This window comes from Chanos chanos, chromosome 8, assembly GCF_902362185.1.
Source record: "Chanos chanos chromosome 8, fChaCha1.1, whole genome shotgun sequence".
Classification (NCBI taxonomy): Eukaryota; Metazoa; Chordata; class Actinopteri; order Gonorynchiformes; family Chanidae; genus Chanos; species Chanos chanos.
Genome location: NC_044502.1, coordinates 26,089,029 through 26,107,390, shown reverse-complemented (window position 1 = coordinate 26,107,390; position 18,362 = coordinate 26,089,029). Strand labels below are relative to the sequence as shown.

Below are 18,362 nucleotides of genomic sequence, written 5' to 3'. Positions count from 1 at the left end.
GCGGTAGGTAGGCAGACAGACAGTGAGAAAGAGAGAAGTAGGTAGACAGACAGACAGAGAAAAAGAGAGGGGGAGGTAGAGAGACAGGATGAAAGAAGGAGAGGGCGATTAACAGACAGGGCAAGGGAAAGAGAGGGAGGTAAGCAGACAGGATGAAAGAAAGAGAGGTCGAGAAACAGACAGTCTGAGAAGAAGAGAGAGTGAGGTAAACCAAGAGAGAGGAAGACAGAGGAAGGTAAGCAAACAGACCATGAGAAAGAGAGAGGAGAAAAAACAGACAGAGGAGAAAGAGAGAGGAAGGTAAAGAGACAGAGAGGAAGCAGACAGACTGAAAGTAAGAGAGAGGGTGGCAAACAGACACAAATGAGAGGGAAAGGGAGAGGGAGGACAAATAGGCAGAGGGTTGAAGAGGTGTGACAAGACGAAGTGAGAGGAGACAGTGAGAGACTGAACTCTTATTCAAAAAAAAGAATATTGATACTTATAATAGTATGAAAGCAAACCTCCTCCAACAATTAAGAGCTGAATGCCCACAACTATTATGTCATTCATTCAAATGCTATGGATTTGAATGAAGGTTCAGGAGTCAGATCAAGGTAAAGACTTCTACAGTCTGCTGGATGGTGAATGGTGAGTGGTTAATGGTTAATAGTGAATGGTGAATGGTTAATGGTTAATGGTGAACGGTGAATAAAGAATGGGTGAATGGTTAATGGTTAATGGTGAAAGGGTGAGCAGGTTAATGGTTAATGGTTAATAGTGAATGGTGAATGGGGGAATGGTGAGAGGTTAATAGTTAATAGTGAACAGTGAATAGTGAATTGTGAATAGTGAATGGGTGAATGGTTAATAGTGAATGGATAAATGGTGAATGGGTGAGTGGTAAATGGTGAATGGCTGAATGGTCAATGGTGAAGGGGTGAATAGTCAATAAGGGTCACACAGAGTCTGACCGAGGTGAAGACTTCTGTAGTCTGCTGGATGGTGGCGATCTTGGTCCACTTCCACTTTCGGAAGAGCTGCACACGAGTGGGGTTATGCAAGGTTGCTGAGGGATGTGTGCGGAAGAACGTGGGAAAACGCTGTCGGTTCGACAGGGCAGGAGAGCTGGAGCCATATGACAGCTGAGTGATGGGGAGAGAGAGAGAGAGAGAGAGAGAGAGAGAGAGAGAGAGAGAAAGAGAGCGAGAGCAAGAGAGGGAGAAAGAGAGAGAGAGAGAGAGACCTTCAATCAACAAATTTGTCCTAAGTACAAATTAATATGCATCAGTGATAACTCATGTCTGGAGGACAATCAAAGCAGAGGATGTACTCTCATTTTAAGAGGACAAGTTCGGTCACTGTTCCTATCGGATGTTCTTTTTCCAGCTAAAGATCACCCAGAAAGACCCTGAACATATCACCTGTTCAGTCTTGACTGTTGGAAGTGTTCACACAGGTATCCTATAAGGAGTTTACAAGACTCTTTTTCCTCAAAACCACAGTGAAATTTTACTGTCCTCCATCAAATATATTTATATATTTATCACATCATTATTTCACTTTTGAATCTAAATTTTCTTCTGATTTTACTGTTGAACATCTTTGTCCAGGAAACAGATCTTCTGTAATTATCTATGCTTTACATCGCCACCTTCTGCTTCAGAATAGAAAGATGCACTGTTGTGTCAATTACACAACAAGCACAAATGTTCTGAAACCTTAAGATGTTGTTCAGTTTGAGAGTGCTCAGGCCTTTATCAGCCTCAGAATACTTCATCAGTCTCTCAGTACTTTTTGCCATTAATGCACTTTTAAATATATTTATACCATGGCCACAGAAAATACTTGTCTCTTTCCCATTTCACTTCACTTAAAAACACGTCTTCATGAGCCAATCACAGTCACTTCTCCTCAGGTGAAAGCCTGTAGCCTGCAGATGTTTAATTACAGCCATGTCCAGAAAAGGTCCAGTCCACCAACAGCATGACTGAGGTTTGTAAGAATAGCTCTACAAAAGCCAGACTCTCACTGAATAAAGTGCTGATGTGAGAGAGAGATGGACACATACCACGACCAGGTTCCACATGCGTGCTGCCTCAGCGACCAGCGTGGACACGGAGCTGCAGCCAGGCATTAGGACAATCTTTATGGGCTCAGTGTAGAGAAGGTCATACAACAGCTTAGTGGCCTCACCAGGATCACACTGGCACAGAGAGAGAGAGAGAGAGAGAGAGAGAGAGAGAGAGAGAGAGAGACTTTTAAAAGAATTTTACCATCATTTCCATCATTTTTTAAATAAATAAAATGAAAACAAAATGATATAAAATGAAAATCACACTGTAAGGGAGATATTGAATGAATAACCTCTTAAGAACAGTGTCTTCATAAATGTTTGTGACACAGTATTCTTCCTTGTCTTTTGAAAGTATTACAATTTTTAGAATCAAGGCTTCATCCTGGTCTCCAGAGCACAAAACCTCCCCTGTCCCCACAGCTCAGAAAACTCAGATTTCCAATCATCTTAAAAAAAAATGCAACTCAATTCTCAGTCCCTCAGAGTCTCACAGAGAAGGTTGGGGGGGGGGGGGGGGGGGTGAAGGGTCGACAGAGAGAGACACACACAGATAGATAAGGGGGAAGAGGGAGAGGGGGAGGCAGAGGGAGGGGGAGAGAGAGAGGGAGCAGGGGTTTTTTATTAATCTGTTTTCTACCATGAAATAAGTGATATGTCACAGATACAACACATTCACACAGAAAAAGAACGACTCACGTTCCACTTTTGAACATGTATCAGAGTGACTGACTATTAATTATGTGTGAGGTGAGGGGAGATCTCTCTATTTTTCCTGTTTTCTACAACCTCTCCAGAGAATTAAAGTATTTCTCTTTTTCCTACTGAAAGCACAGTCTCTCCAAGGCAACCCAACCAGAGGGATCAGAGGACCCAGGCAAGAGTTATACAGCTAATCATCCTCAGACCCTAATCCTGACAGGGTTGAATGCTTTTTACTGTGGAGTGAACACTGACTGCTCCAATAAACATGATGAAAAGTATTCATTTAGTCCCAGAGTAGAGGAAATTACACATTTGGATGAAGTTAACACTCAGAGGGCATGGCTAGGCCTTTTTTCATGATGTTTTACCAACAGTTCTAAGACCCCATCTGAATGTGTCACTACACGTTCAAGCTCAGGACCGTGTTCCTGTTCCTAATGCAGAACTCTACTCAGTTAGCATTAGCTGCACTCATGAATGCAAAAATTATTTTACTTTGTACAGATTTACATGTACATTCATACAGCTCCTCTAAAATGAATGACCTTCCTAAATATTTGTCTTTAATTTATCTGATTCAGTTTCAACAGTGTGTTAATTCAACAGGGTAGTGATGCAGCATTTGAAACTGCATTGAGAGTGAACGAGGCTTGTGTGTTTGGATATGGTAATGCTAAAATCTGGACGCAACAGCTGCCAATTAAAAAATGGAAAACAGGCCACCTCTCTCTACCTCTGTCTCTCTCCATCATAGTTAATAATTGATCAAAGTTTGGAGTATGGGCTGTGATGTAACCATGGCAACAGTCTGGCGAGTTGGGGAGGAGGGGTCTTAGTGTGTGGGGATCCCTGGCGTCTCCACGACACATTCATTACCCTCTCAACACAGCTATTATGACCAACAGCTGTTTTATTTGTCACAGTCCTCTTAATCCTGGTGTTAAAATACTATTAGTTAACCGTTCTGCATCTACAGACAGCATTGAAAAAACAACACACAGGGAACAAATGTTTGTTCATCTTTGCTGAATGCTAACTTAAAAAAAAATCAAATCTAAACAAATAAAAGGCATCTTTGTCTGGCTAGCCAAGAACACGTACCACAACGTAAATATGATTGAACAGGATTAAATAAACTGGCCCTCCATCACTGTCTTCTTTGAGCAATAATTAAAAACAAACTCTAATCAGATTTGACTGCTGTACTTAGTAATTACATTTCTGGTTCCAAAATCTATTTAGATTACAATCTTAATCAGGTGTAAGGCGCTTCACAATCATGGGCAGAGACTCTCTAAACACTAGTATGAAGCTTTACTTTTACGGTTGCAACCAAGATCATCTGCACTTGCTCTCCATCGCAACCTGAACATCCATAGTGGAAAAGGATCAGTGCTAATTGGCCTCTCCCTAACATTATGTCTTTCGATACTGCAAATAAGCCTTCGGATGTATTGCATAACATGCTCTAGTCTTAAATCTGCCAAGATGATATATGAACTTAGAGAAGAGAGTTGCATGTTTGGATGACTGTTCATTCCAAATTGCGGAAAATGTGAAACAAACAAATTCTTCTGACAATCTTGTCACTTGAGGGTCTCTAATCCCTCCTCTTCTTTACAAATGTATTTATTTCAGCATTGCTTTGTTCATTTTTTCAGCAATGATAATGTATGGTCGAGTGTATTCAGACTATAGCCTCAAGTAACTGTTGCTATGCCAACTTTCATTCCTTCATCCATGATCCTCATAGTGCTATTCTAATAAAGAACACTTTACAGCAAACACAGGCAAGATGCTATCAGACTCTGACCAATCAAGCTCAGTCTCATACAGGAACAGAATCTTTTATACATTCTTTTCTATCCCTAACAACTAATACCAAAGCAAATTCTTCGCAAATTCTATGTATAAATAGACCAAGCAGTACAGAGAGAGTTACTAAAGAGGTCACTGCAAAATATCCAGGTATTACCACTGGTTTACTGGGAGGATGGGATGGTAACATAGGCAAATACCAAGCTATATGATCCAACAAGAAGTTGGTAAATTACTCTTGTAACTTTATTCTTCATTGGATTTCATGGGGAGCAAAATGAAACCCCTTAAAGCATAATTTCAAATGTCCACTGTTTGGTTTTGTAAAACGTGATTCTTTGGATAAATGAACGTTAACTGTCATTCATTCATGACACTATATTGCTCAGGGACTGTAAGTTTAAGACATGGTGTCATGTATGAGCAATTTATGACACTGTGTACCATCTTAATGACAGTCCACATAAGATTTCTATTTCTCCTTTCACTGAAACATGCAAGATATTGCAAAATTACAACAAATATGTTTTGAACTTTGTCAACACAAATTATTACACATGAGCATTAAAAAAGTGAGTGAACCAGTGAATGGAACAGAACTCTGTTGCTCTTCACTTACCATACTATCGTAATGTATAAGCTCCAGTTCGTAGTCTGGTAAAATGTCGCTTCTGTTATTCACCAAGTCAAGGGCCATTTGAGCAGACGGGAGACATGCTTGTCCGCCCGGCCAGCCGCCGCTCATCGGGAATAAGGCGCCTATGTACAGTTTCTTCTTTCCTGCAACCGCACACGGCCATGAGAGAAGTATAGACAACGATGCAGAAAGTACCATGTATCTCCTAAAGTCACTTAAGTTTTTAGAAACCAACGCCATGGTTTAGATCTGGGCGCTGGTTCCCTTGGTGCAGGCTGTAGCTGAGTCCAGTTTTTTGTTTTAGTTTTTGGACTATAAAGTGAAGTTGTCAGATAACCCGTGTTTTATTAATGTTGTCTAAAGCATCCAGTTTACTTCGCGTAATACTCAGTGAAAAACAACTTTCTCTCAAAGAGCACAAAATTCGGAGACATGCAGACGATGAAGTTCCCTCGTGGGAAATAAATCACAGTGTTCAAAGCTGTTTTAACTACGTCGCTTCGATCTGTCACATAGTGAAGCGTTTTAAAAATGCGTTTCACACATGTCCGTCCTTTGTCTGTTACAGAACGCCGGTTTCTCAGACATAATAATGGTTATGACAGCTTAGTTGTCTGCTGATGGACAATATAACAGGGCTTTTCTAAATGTGACGAATACAGAGTATCTGACGTATACTTAAGATTTAACCTTGATAGTCTTTCACACAAATATTACAAACTGCTCAGAAAAAAAAAACGTCATGCAGCGAACAGTCTTAAATTGCTGGTCAGCTGTTGCACATTTAGATATAGACTATAGTTCAGAATTTAGACTAAAGAGATTTTTGTTCATGAGGGGTAGGAAATAAAGTGGATATTTGCAGAGAAAGTATGGTTCAGGAAAAGAAAAGAAAAAAAGCTACAGTCGAGGTCTTCGTCTCTCAGACGACCATATCAGTTCCGATACTGGTCTGTTTGATGCTAGGAAGGTCCTTATGGTATTCGGTTTCCTTATCATAGCAAATACAGAAATAACGTTCGTCCTGGTTGGGTTGTACAGCTGACAGCAGAGGGAAACAGGTGGCGTTGCGAGATGAAAAAAAATGTTATTCGAGCACTTCCACTCTCTTTTTAAGGCGATGTATAGGCTAGGAAGTCTGAACTATAAGCTCCGCTGTCTTAAAACAATATTAGAAAAGGATTGAATAAATCCCGTAATCCGATGGAAAACGAGGCGGAAAGAATAGTCAGTTTAATACTATGGACGTTCTTTTCACTGCAGAGGAGTCTGCATGATGCGTTCCGAGGTGTCTGACTATATGAAGAGGGAGGGAGAGAGAGAAAGACAGAGAGAGAGAGAGAGAGAGAGAGAGAGAGAGAGAGAGAGAGAGAGAGAGACAGAGATTGGTTTGAGCAATTGTGTACGATCTCTACTTATATAAATAACATCCGTGAGGAGCTGTAGTAGACTAGTCTACAGCATAACATTACCAACATTTTCACTCGTGATTAACTCAACATCTATTCTTATTTTGTACCCTAAGCCCTCCTACTGTTTAATATTTGAGGTGATGTAGTCATAGGAGGCAACAGACCGGTGATTTTTACAGAATGGATTGTAGTAGTCTAATAACTTCATGAAAACTGCTTTGTCACAGAGAAATATTCTCTCTCTCTCCTTCTCTTCCCCTCTGTGTGAGTGTGTATGTGTCTGTGTGTGTGTGTCTCAGAGAGAGAGAGAGAGAGAGAGAGAGAGAGAGAGAGAGAGAGGGAACATTAAACTACAGGAGGGCTCAGGGTACAAAATAAGAATTAAACAAATAGAAAAGTACATAAAGATACTTTAAAAAAAAAAAAGAGAAAAAAGAAATATATGAATACACAAAAACAGTGATTAATACATAAATACATGCAGTACTAGTCAGAATTTTTGGAGATACATCTTCATGCATATATATAATAATACATTTATTTTTCAGTGATTGGTTTAGTTATTGATTCTTCCACTGATCATGTATTCTATGTTTGATTATTTATTCTGATTTTTTTTACTTTCTCTTTTCTTTTTTAAACCTCCAAGGAGACATACTGCAGAGGTGGGACTCTCTAACAGTCCAGTGTCGTTTCGATACAGAGCACTCTCATTTAAAGATAGTCATCATTTCTCGCTTTGAGTGGTGAGGGTGGGTTTCGTACATTTCTTTTTTTGGTCTTCAGAGATCCAAGTATTTCATTATCATAACAGTGATTGGGCAACCGTTTAATAAAATGAAATTCATTTGGCTTTACTCGGGATGAAATGACATGTGCACACTGCTAGACTCTGTCCCTACAGGAACATCTGTGGCATATTTTCCACTGACCTGTGTGGGTGCTGGCTGGAGAGCCCATGCTAATGATGAGCATAATGCTTCATGACTGATCTGAGGTGTGAAATATTGGCTGCTACTGCTCAATAACATACCTGCTGTTTAAACCATCTGTCAGGATTAACACCTCTCCCCATGCGCCTCATGCCCGCCACAGTCTCTTCCCCTCATAAACACCTCTTAGATGGCACTGTGTCTGTTACAATGTATCTTTTTTGCAGTAGATGTATTACATCACCGCTTACCCACTGCATTTGATTTGGTTCCATAGTGTTCCATCTGATGACATCACCACCCCAATCAATATGTAAATTTAGGAGTGGAGGACTGTACATCAATTAACATTAAACCCACCTTCCACTGTTATAAACATCTGTCTATAGTTTTATAATCCCTGTTAAATGTTATTATAAAACAACTGTCATATTTGGTTCTAATAATGATAATCATATTTGGTTCTATAATGGTAAGGTTTGTGGACAGAAAAAAAGACTAAAGAAAGAAAGAAAGAACAACAGTACTGAGAGGTACTAGAATTTATATTTTTCTTTATAATGATGCAATGTAAAATATTTGACTTATTTCCACAGACTTGTGGGAACCTCTGGCCTCCCTGTGTCCAGTAATTTGTGTGCCCCTGCTCTTACAGGGTACCACCTCTGATTTGTATTGTCTCTGCTGTATCATGTGACAGGAGCATGACTGTAGTTTCCTATGTAACCGGAAAGAGTGTCTCCCAATCAATTTCACGTGAAGTCACATGAGTGAAATCATCTGCAAGAGGAAATGCTAAACATGTCTCAGGGACCATGGGAAATCTGTGACCACTGGCCACGCCCACAGGTGTATCTTAGTCTCCTCGGTAGAGCAGACAAACAGTCATGGAGCCCTGGGTGGGAGAGCAGACTTCTGTCCAGTGGCAGTATAAAGGATGTGATTACTCACATTCCACTGTTAAGTATGCAATGTATGGTAAACCTTCAGTCAGCCTATGGGACAGGGCATGTAAGGGAGTAAAAAGCATCTTTCTTAAGCCATCTGCCATTTTAACAGCTTCATTATCTTCTGATCGTGCCCCCACCTTTTTGGGTTTCTCATAATAGCAAAATGGTTCTTAATTTTGTCACGATAATGAATAACAAAATTAGGTTAGTGGTCTCGTCCAAGCAGGAAGATGTTTGGGCTACTGTCCATAGAGTTGGGGTAATGGAGTTCAACATATACACTATAAACCAAGATATTCACATTTACTTTACCTGGAGATGAACAAGTAGAAAATATTATATTTTCATCAAGAGACACTTTCCAAATCGTCCAATTCTTTTTGGATTTGGGGCTAGTGTTTGTAAGAGCTGGTGAAATTTTTTGCTCCTTGTCAGAGAGGGGTTTTTTTGGGGGGGGTCCAAAAATGCCGGAGGGATTTGATAGTTTATGGTGTCCTTTACTTTGACAAGGGTCACAGTCCAAGTGGAAGAAAAACAGCTCAAATCAATATTTGCACAGTTTTGGAGCTTACATTTATTGCTTGTTCTCAACGCAGCCCACTTGTCTAAAGTGCTTGAGTTGTTGACCTCAAGTTGCAACTACATTCTGTGAGTTTACAGCAGAGTGTTCTCTGTCTGCTGCCCCTTTTGTGCACGGAAGTAACATAATCTGACAGTGCTCTAGCAGCCAAATTAACCACTGTTGTTATAAACTCCTGAAACTTTTTTTTAGCGAAGTTTTACAGCTTTTACAGCTATTTCTTTTCCGCTAGATTCTTCTTGAAGGTCAGAACCAAATTTCCCTCTTCATTAGTGAGTTCTTTGTCTTTCCTCATTGGTGCAGGATGACAAATGACTTCTTTATGATGGTGCTATCTCATTTTTATACCTAAGTGGATTCAGATGTTGATGAAGGTCACAGTGCAATTATCTAAGACCGGGATGAACTTTTTAAAAATAAAATATTATTCCACGTTCTATTGTGTTTTTTCTTCAAAGCTCTTTAATGTTCCATATAACATAGATATATTTGGGGTTTTTTTAGAGCAAACCTTATATTGGCAATATTTATTTTAAACGGGTTTTTTTTACTTGTCTTTTCAATTATATGAATCATTTCAGAGGTGAATATGTACTTTAACATACATTTCATATGATTTCTTGTCCACTCACAGTTCAGTTCAATTAATAGCGTGAACTCATTTGCTTCTGATGAATATGATGTACAATCACACCATGAGGCAAAAATCACACGTGAATATTAAGTAGGTCTCAGAGACCATCCGGATCTGAAGTGTTTATACATTTACGCCAAACTCAATCAGCAGATATGTTATGAAGCACTCTAGCTTGGTTGTACCTACAGTGCATTTCCTCCATTATATAACATCACACTACACTACTTTGTCTACTACATCCTCTCTCCGTCCTGAAGCTTTGATAGAGAACGTGAAAAAGTCTCACATACTGAGGCTTTCTTTTTTTCTAACTTTACTAGTTTTCAATCTGTGAACAGAAAATAAATACTATTGAAAGCGTTAAATGGATACCATAGCCGGTTTGCTCAGTTAAAGTGGCACTGTCCTGGTTTAAATGGTTTTTAAAGCTAAGGCGCTTTCAGCTCTGCCCCATGGCATTTGGCTCTCGGCATCTCCTCCTTTGATTCCCTCCACCCCACACTGACAGTCATTAATTATTCACACGTGATATTCAGCTGCAATCTGAAAATGATAAAGGTTGACCCTCCCCGTGCTGCCCCTGTACACTCACCATATAACATTCACTTCAAATGAACTCCAGGGCTTGTAATTTTCCATTTAAAATACATCTTGTTATATTTCACAAATAGCCGAGAGGTACTGAAACGGGAACACTTCCTCCTACAGCGCCTTAATATCAGGAAATGATATCATAAACACAGGATATCTATGACTCAATAACTAATGACATGTAGGTATTTTTCTCTATTAAATATAGCTGATTATACAGGTGATTAATAATTCAATGATACTGTCATAGACAGAGTGAGAGGAAATGCAACTGACTAATGCATAATGATTGTGTTTTTTTTTTTTCCACCACTCAACACCCTGTATTTTTCAATGTTTTTAGTCATTGTCTAAAATAGGAAAGTCAACCCTGAAAAGTCAATATCTATTACCCACACTCTAGCAAAATGCTCTAAAGTTCCCAAAATACAAAATACACCATCCAAATACATATAAGGGAATGCAGCTGGCTATGTTTCCTCTAACAATGTCACAACAAGCATTTGCCCCCACTATTGCATTGCTAAGAGTCAATCACACACCCAGTCATCAGTGCAATTAAATGAGAAGAGCTCTCCTCAAGCGCTCAACAATGCAAGGTCATGCTACACACTATGTCATTTTTACTGTGAACAGATATCACAATATGAACTGTTCTGTTTCTATTGTGAACAAATATGAAGAAATCACCTGCTGTCATGTCAAGGTCACTGGTCAGCGAGGGGAAAACTTAAGCGTGTGGGTAAGAGGCTTTGTCAGAATGACAGTAAAAAAAAGGTTAAATGAGAGGGGGAACTTCTTCTGCTTTTTTTTCCCAATGAGACCCACATACACGTATGGGACATTTCTTTAGGAAACACGCAGAAAACATATTGAACAGGTGAGGATTTCTTTACTGAGCAGGGTGAGAGAAAAAAAAAGATCCACTCACCTGTTCCTCACCCAAATAAGAGAATGTGCTAGTCTATAGCATTTTGAAGAGATATGTCATCGAGTCAACCCAGAGGAATCAGGGTATGTCTCCAGCTGTAGCAGCAGCTGTTCTTTACTCCTGCCCAGTGTTTGTGTGTTACAACACTGCCACCCTCTGATCAACCCAAACACTGCAAATATCACTGACAAGGTCAGGGCTTCTTCATCACTAATATTTACAAGGATTAGAGTTTATGTGGATAAAACACAGTTTATTATAACAACAACAAAAAAAAGTCCAGAGAGCAGTTGAAATTGGTCTCAGGCCACTCAAATTTAAGTACAAACTATAAGACTTAAATCCAATCCCCAGTTTAAACCGGTCTCAGGCCAGTCAAGTATAAGTACAAAGTATAAGACTTAAATCCAATCCCCAGTTTAAACTGGTCTCAGACCAGTCAAATATAAGTACAAACTATAAGACTTAAATCCAACCCCAGTTTAAACTGATCTCAGGCCAGTCAAATATAAGTACAAAGTATCAGACTTAAATCCAGTCCCTGTCCATCCGTCCTGCGGTATGTGTGAGCCATCGAAACAGAACTGTTTGGAGCGTAATGTGGCCCGTGCCATTTCTCAAAACACTCAATAAGCCTTGTGTGGGTGGGACTGTTGATAACATGGAGGAAAGTGACAAGAGTATGTGCTAAAGCTGAGACAGCATTTGCATAAAAATCCAAATGAACCATTGAAAACCAAGCACAACAGTATAAGTAGTGGAGTAATCTTACCTGTGTAATTTCTATCAACTTTGGAAGCACAAATTTAAAAGAGAGAAAAGTGAAGTCAGAACAGCATATAACTCAAAAAGACATTATGAAGGTTACCACCTTAGACAGTTCCTAAACTGCCTTTCACTCAATCACTGTCACAAGAGTTGGACTGATAGTCTAAAGTCAAAGTGATCATGCCGTTTGTGTTTAATCAAAACACTCTTAACAATAGTTTTTTTTTTCCCCCAGTGTCTCTTCCTTGTTTCACCTATACAGCCGGCCTGACCAATGGGACGTGTCATCTCAGCGTCCACTCATTAACCAAATAACAAGCTGCATTCACACAGAGCAGTGGCCAACCTCACAGCTCCAGACCTCTGTGAACAGAGTGAGCAAGCACAAGACACATACAGGATGTGTTTCTGATTTTCTACCTGACAACTTAAAACCCTGGGTCATCTTTGCATTATCTAGGTTGAGCACGTTTTTATCCAGTCATGTACTAAAGTCACAGGCCCAGCTTTTGGGGTGAGTATTGTTACAATAAAGGGTTAAAATACTGAAAAACTTAAACTTTATTAAGTATTTCATAAAATGTCATAATAAATAAAAGGATAGCCTGTAAATCTAGAATTAATTAGAGGTGCTCTGATATTACTTGCTGATACTCACTTTGGGCCAATACAGAAGGCTAAACACTTGTAGGGCACTTGGTAACGGCATCATAATTTAATGCTTACAAATACAGGTACGCTGAATGATTACAACGTGAACTTGCCAAAAAGTGAACAGCTGAGAGTGATGTTTATTGTGTTTACTGATTCTACAGACTGACTGTGGCAGGTGACTGGCTTTATAGAGAAGCCACTCAAATTTCTGCAGAATTATTGTGTGTGTGTGTGTGTGTGTGTGTGTTGCACACAGGTGGGATATGTATTACTCACACAGACACACAGGTTTAGGGGAGTCCCATTTGCCCAGTTTGGTACAGTGAGAGCTGTTTCTGCCCTCCAATAGAAAGCCAGCGTTACAGCTGTAATGGAGCGTAGTCCCCTCCACTGGGAGGCCAGGGGTCTGTGCCTGCACCCTCCCGTTCTCCAGAGACATCCACACGCGGGAACACAGCAGCACTGGTCCACGGGGCAGGCAGATAAGAGAGGTGATAATAATAGTGTTCAGACAATTTTCCGCTCTCCTGCTAAAGCTGTTGTGAATTTAAAGCGAATGCCTACCTGAGTACCTGCACAGCATAATAATAATGATAATAGTAATAATAATAAAAATGATAATAAGTATCCGGTATGACATACGATATATCAGTTATAAGAAGAATCATGAAAAGTTGTACAATCATTGGACTACCCTGTTAAATGCATGGTTAAATGCATAGCCAATAGGACTGCCCATACTCGGAAATAATGTGTAATGCCTTGGTGCTGAATACTGTAATGTACTGCTCTTCATTAACACAAATGTTCATAAGACCAGTATGTGCCACTCAGTGCCAGCTCTACAGATGTATACACAGACTGGTTCTTGCGCGCACTCAAGTGTATGTGTGTGTGTGGGTGTGTGTGAGTGTGTATACGTACGGCATCGAGTCTGTTGGCTGATGTCTGTCCATGTGTTGTTGAGAAGACATTTCCTGACCTTTGGCCCTACAGTCACTCTATTCCCACGACAGATGTACTCAATCTCATAGTCCACCGGCAAGATCTGAACACTGCGGATCTGTGAGAGACAACACACAGAATGATAACAGTAGTAGTAACAGTGGTAATGGTGAGACTATGGAGCAGATGGTGTATATTAGTGTAGATAATGAGGTGAAACAAGGTCAAAATAATAATGAAAGCAGAACTGTCTCTGTCTGCATAGGCACCTCTTGGTTTCTCATCATAAACAACACACCATTGTTCACTTCAGAAACTCACTACTGTTCACTTGAGAGCTACTAAATAACAGACTGTACATATGTTCACTACAGCATAAGCTTCTGTAGTGTATAAGTGTAAGTATAAGAGCTACAGTGCTTAAGCAAAAACACAGCCCAGAGATGATTGGTGGAGTGCTGTCTGTGTGATGATGATGCGTTTACCCTGATCCTACCTGTTCCTGAGTAAGGCCTCTGTAGCGAATCCCTCCCTCCCTAGGCGGCCGTATGATCGGACATCCTGAAAAAACACAGTGTTGGGAAGGGGGTTTGGGGGTGGTGGTATATGGATTAGCTGGGGCTAGAATATTATTACTGGTGTAAAATCTTATGTAACCAAAACTGTGCATCTTTAACACCTCACATACATGCCTGAGTGTAAACGACTACCCCCACCCTATGACCCCAATCACCCAATTTAAGGAATAAAAGTCTTCAGTTTGTCTACAGCAATGGAGGCAACTAACCACGAACTGTGAGTATATGAACACTTGTAGCGTATGCTTTGAACTGATTGTGTATACAGGATACAGAATGTCAGGTTTGTGTATAGAAGGACTAGGGGCTTCAGGGTCAGGGTCAGCTCTTTATTGAACTGATGATTAACTGAAGATTCTTAGAATTTTGATTGCAGTTGGAATTGACACTAGTCTGGAGATGAGAAGCAAAATGGAGAGCCAAGCCCACAGCCAGGACAGGAGCAGTGCAGGTAAAAGTTATCTGTGTGTCATGAGAAACACATACTAATATTAGTTGAACAGCCTCTCAGGATGTTGGTTAGAACAAAAACTCTTCAGCAGACTGGGTGGTACCATGGGGTTTTGGAAGCTTCCCCTGAGAGAAGAGTCTTACCTACTATGAGCTAACATATACACTCCCTGCAAGAATTCAGTGCTTTATAATGTGGTTGATACGGAACTATATTATTTTACTTTCATCTCTCTTCCCACTGACTCATATATTATTCTATTAGTCTGTGCCTCTCCCGGACAAACCTCCACTGCTGCCCACTGTTCTCAATCAGAGATGAGGCTAACCTAATTAGGGCATGTTTCAGTCTTTTCACCAAAGGATGGACTTGAGGCTATACATGGATAAGAGAGTGCTGAAGCTCTGTTGAATCCGTCCAGGCTCACAGAGCTTCTGTGCTACAATAACTCCTTTTCTCATGTGACAGACCAAGGCCTGCAGATGTCACATATGCCTTCAACTCAATCATAGAAACTCTATGGGCAAGCAGCACCCACTAGAAACATCTAAACAAACAGTTTGAGATTGATTACCTGACCTCTTGTGCTTCAAAAGACACCATGCCAAATCTAAACCTTCAGTGCGGTATCACTAGCCAAACTGAGTTGGATCAACACAACATGTGATCAGAACTCTTAACTCCCAATAATCTAGACTATCACAGTTCACCACTGGATTAGGACGTCAAGCGCCAAGCCTCCAAATACACTCTCCTGAAGAGCATTTTACATGTTCCTAGGGAGAAAAGGGAGAGGTTATGGCTGTTGTGATTACCTTCAGTTAGAAAAAATATCATGAACATTAGAGCAATATGTTAAATGACTTCCCAGCTAACTTTGGCTGACACGCATCATATTTAATAATATTCGACGTAAAAGGCATCTGTGACAAGGCTGTTCAGTACAACATTTTCCTCACATTTCCTATTAAAAAATTGTTCTGTGCAAAGATAAATATGAATCCACTCATATACGTACAATCCGTTGCATTACCGGCATCGCTGAGATATGCAAAATCAAAGAGAGTAACACATATTATCTATCAGTCAGAGCATTGAAACAAGGGACATGAATATATCTACTTTCTGTTGTGTTATTTTATTACTACCAAACACTAGAGCACCTTAACACAAGTGCATTCCCAAGGACATGTTGTCAAGGGCAATGTTCTGTACATCCAGATGGCACATGAAACGTCAGCAGGGAAGATCCCCTTCACAACAGGCAATCCCATTTTTAATGTTTCTAAGCAGAGTGCATCAAGGAGACACGCTGCATGTAGAGGTGCCCGTCTAGTGGACAACATGAAAGGAGAACCTGCCGCTTAAGTGTGCCGCCAGAAAGTTAAACCCAGCTACTGGACTGTGACACTGAGGAGGTTGATGTTCTCCCTACAAACGTTTGTTAAAATTTTTCTTCAAAACTGAGTAGGTTGATTTGAGTGCACACAATAGTGAAAAAAGCTGTTGTTACAATAACTGTACCTCTTCTTATATTAGTCACTTCTCCTCATATTAGTGTCTCTCTTCTACCTCTATTTTTCACTTACTCCCCTACCAGCTTTTCCATTTTTATTTTTATAGGGGTATGGTACAACGTCACAGAAGTGCAGGATGAGACAGGGACTGAAAGTTCTTACTGTCAACACTGTCTACCCTGCTACCCAGCACATGTGGCAGACTCTCTTAACAAACAGCCATTCGTGCCGACAGGACTATGAGCAATGTCATTAATATCTCTACAGTGAGTTTAAGACTGATTAACATAGCTTTTAACATAGACTTACGTTTGCTGTTATCTAGAGCATCTCGCGTCTGGCAGAGATCATTCTGCTGCTGCTGCCAGTCTCCTCGGGGCCATGTGAAATAGACTTCTCAGCTCAGAACAACTTACATGTCTGTACCGCTGAAGATCTTATACGGATCAGCATGGAGAGACACTAATTGGAAAGCTTCAGTGCATCTCTCAATCCTACCAGCTCTGTCACCCAATGGCTATCCTCCTTTCAACGTTCCAGGAAGCCTGGCTACAGAGAGTTGGCAGTTTATTTCTGAAGTTTTAAAGGGTAGAGATTTTGGCTTTTGTTTTGTTAACTTTGTGTAGGCCTCTGGTCTTCTGGTTTCTCTTTTGGGCATATTTGTTTTGATTAATGGTAACTTAGCTCACAAGAATCCATTCTGTTTCCTTTTGTTTTGTTTTTTTCTTCAGATAAATTCATAATTTGTTACTTAATTCTCAGACATCGCTATTTTTCTTATGGCTGAAACGGAACAGCCTGCACTGAAAAAATCTGGAAAGACAATTTATTTTTAAATAATAAAGCATGTTTTCAATTGTGCTTCTCTGTGTGCTACTAATGTTTTCTTTATGCTGCTTAATGTTTTTTGCCTGCTCCAGTGCTACCACCTCAAAAAGTAAGCATACAGCCGTACTGTCACAAGTAAGATAGCATGATTAAGCTTACAGTTGTTATGATTTATGTAGTTTTTCTAAAACCACTCAGTTGTAGTGAGAAAGAAAAGTACAATCAAAATCATGTTAGGCTCTGGTGGAGGGAGTGTTACATTTCTATGATTCTTGGAGACATTCTCAGGTGGATTAATATGAATCAGGTGAAAAGAAAAGAATCCCAGCTTTGCAGAGAATCATCAGATCTCAACTCCAAGATCTGCATGTGACATACAGGATTCACACTAAATAGTTAGACCAATACACTGCTCATTAAAAAACACTGTGCTTTCTGGTTAAGAATGAAAGAATGGAGACAAAATGTTTCTGCACGAACCCCAAAAAAAGATCTTTAACAGCCAGTTCAAGGTACTTGTGAGTAAACAAGCAGAAAATGCCATCAAGTAGTAAGAAGAATGCCACCGAGACATTAAAGATGCTGTGTAATACAGAGCTTTATATTTCAGGACCTCACCACTGTCCTGCCGTCATAACTGACCATGGGCAGTCCTGCAGTGTCAAACCACGCTTCCTCCTCCTGAGTCTCAGAATGCAATTATGGCATACCACTTTACTGCGTGGGCTGATGTTATTCTGGGTTTACTTCCCTCGGTGGGACACTCTCTCTCACTCTCTCTCTCTCTCTCTCTCTCTCTCTCTCCCCTTTCCTGTTTCTCCCTCTCTTTCTCACTCTCTCTCCTTCTCTCTCACTCCCTATCTCAGTCAGTCAGTCTCTCTCTCTCGCTCTCGCTCTCTCTCTCTCTCTCTCAGTCTCTCTCGCTCATCTATACACACACACACTCACACACACACACAGACACACACACACACACACACATTACCTCCTGCTGTTGAATTATGTATGGACACGATGGGAGTGGGAAGCAAGTAGAAAATTACAAGAAACAATGGCAGTGCCATTACAGGATCTGTGGATAGAGATGGAGAGAGGAGAGGAGTCTAAATAAACATGACATGGAAGGATTGTCAGTCTCAGCATTCACTGTAAATATTCAACAAAACGTCACAGCATGCAGCAGCCTGCAATTATATGCCTATATTTACAAGGCAATACAGGAAAAATCTATTAACATTATGCCAATTACGGAACTGTCATAAATATCCTTTTCCTTTCTTGTCTTGATATGTGCTGCTGGAAGCTGTGGAAAGGAAAGCTCTAGTAACGCCTGCACAGTGCTGCAGGATGTAAAGTTTTCATGAGTGACGGGGGA

At 40.3% G+C, this 18,362-nt stretch overlaps 1 protein-coding gene across 2 annotated transcripts in view; it reads right to left on the bottom strand.

Annotated features, from left to right (window-relative positions):
* The window catches only part of gabbr1a (gamma-aminobutyric acid (GABA) B receptor, 1a), a 44,591-nt gene extending 26,540 nt beyond the window's left edge, over positions 1 to 18,051 (bottom strand). The window contains exons 1-8 of one of the 2 annotated variants that reach the window (XM_030781629.1): positions 17,973 to 18,051; positions 14,110 to 14,174; positions 13,593 to 13,731; positions 12,945 to 13,130; positions 12,019 to 12,036; positions 5,196 to 5,356; positions 2,051 to 2,185; positions 954 to 1,124 (exon numbers count right to left, since the gene is read on the bottom strand). In XM_030781629.1, the coding sequence (XP_030637489.1) occupies positions 954 to 1,124; positions 2,051 to 2,185; positions 5,196 to 5,356; positions 12,019 to 12,036; positions 12,945 to 13,130; positions 13,593 to 13,731; positions 14,110 to 14,174; positions 17,973 to 18,051 (954 nt within the window). The remainder of the gene's footprint in view (positions 1 to 953; positions 1,125 to 2,050; positions 2,186 to 5,195; positions 5,357 to 12,018; positions 12,037 to 12,944; positions 13,131 to 13,592; positions 13,732 to 14,109; positions 14,175 to 17,972) is intronic. The other variant, XM_030781630.1, reaches the window with a different exon arrangement.
* Positions 18,052 to 18,362: the final 311 nt, after the last annotated feature.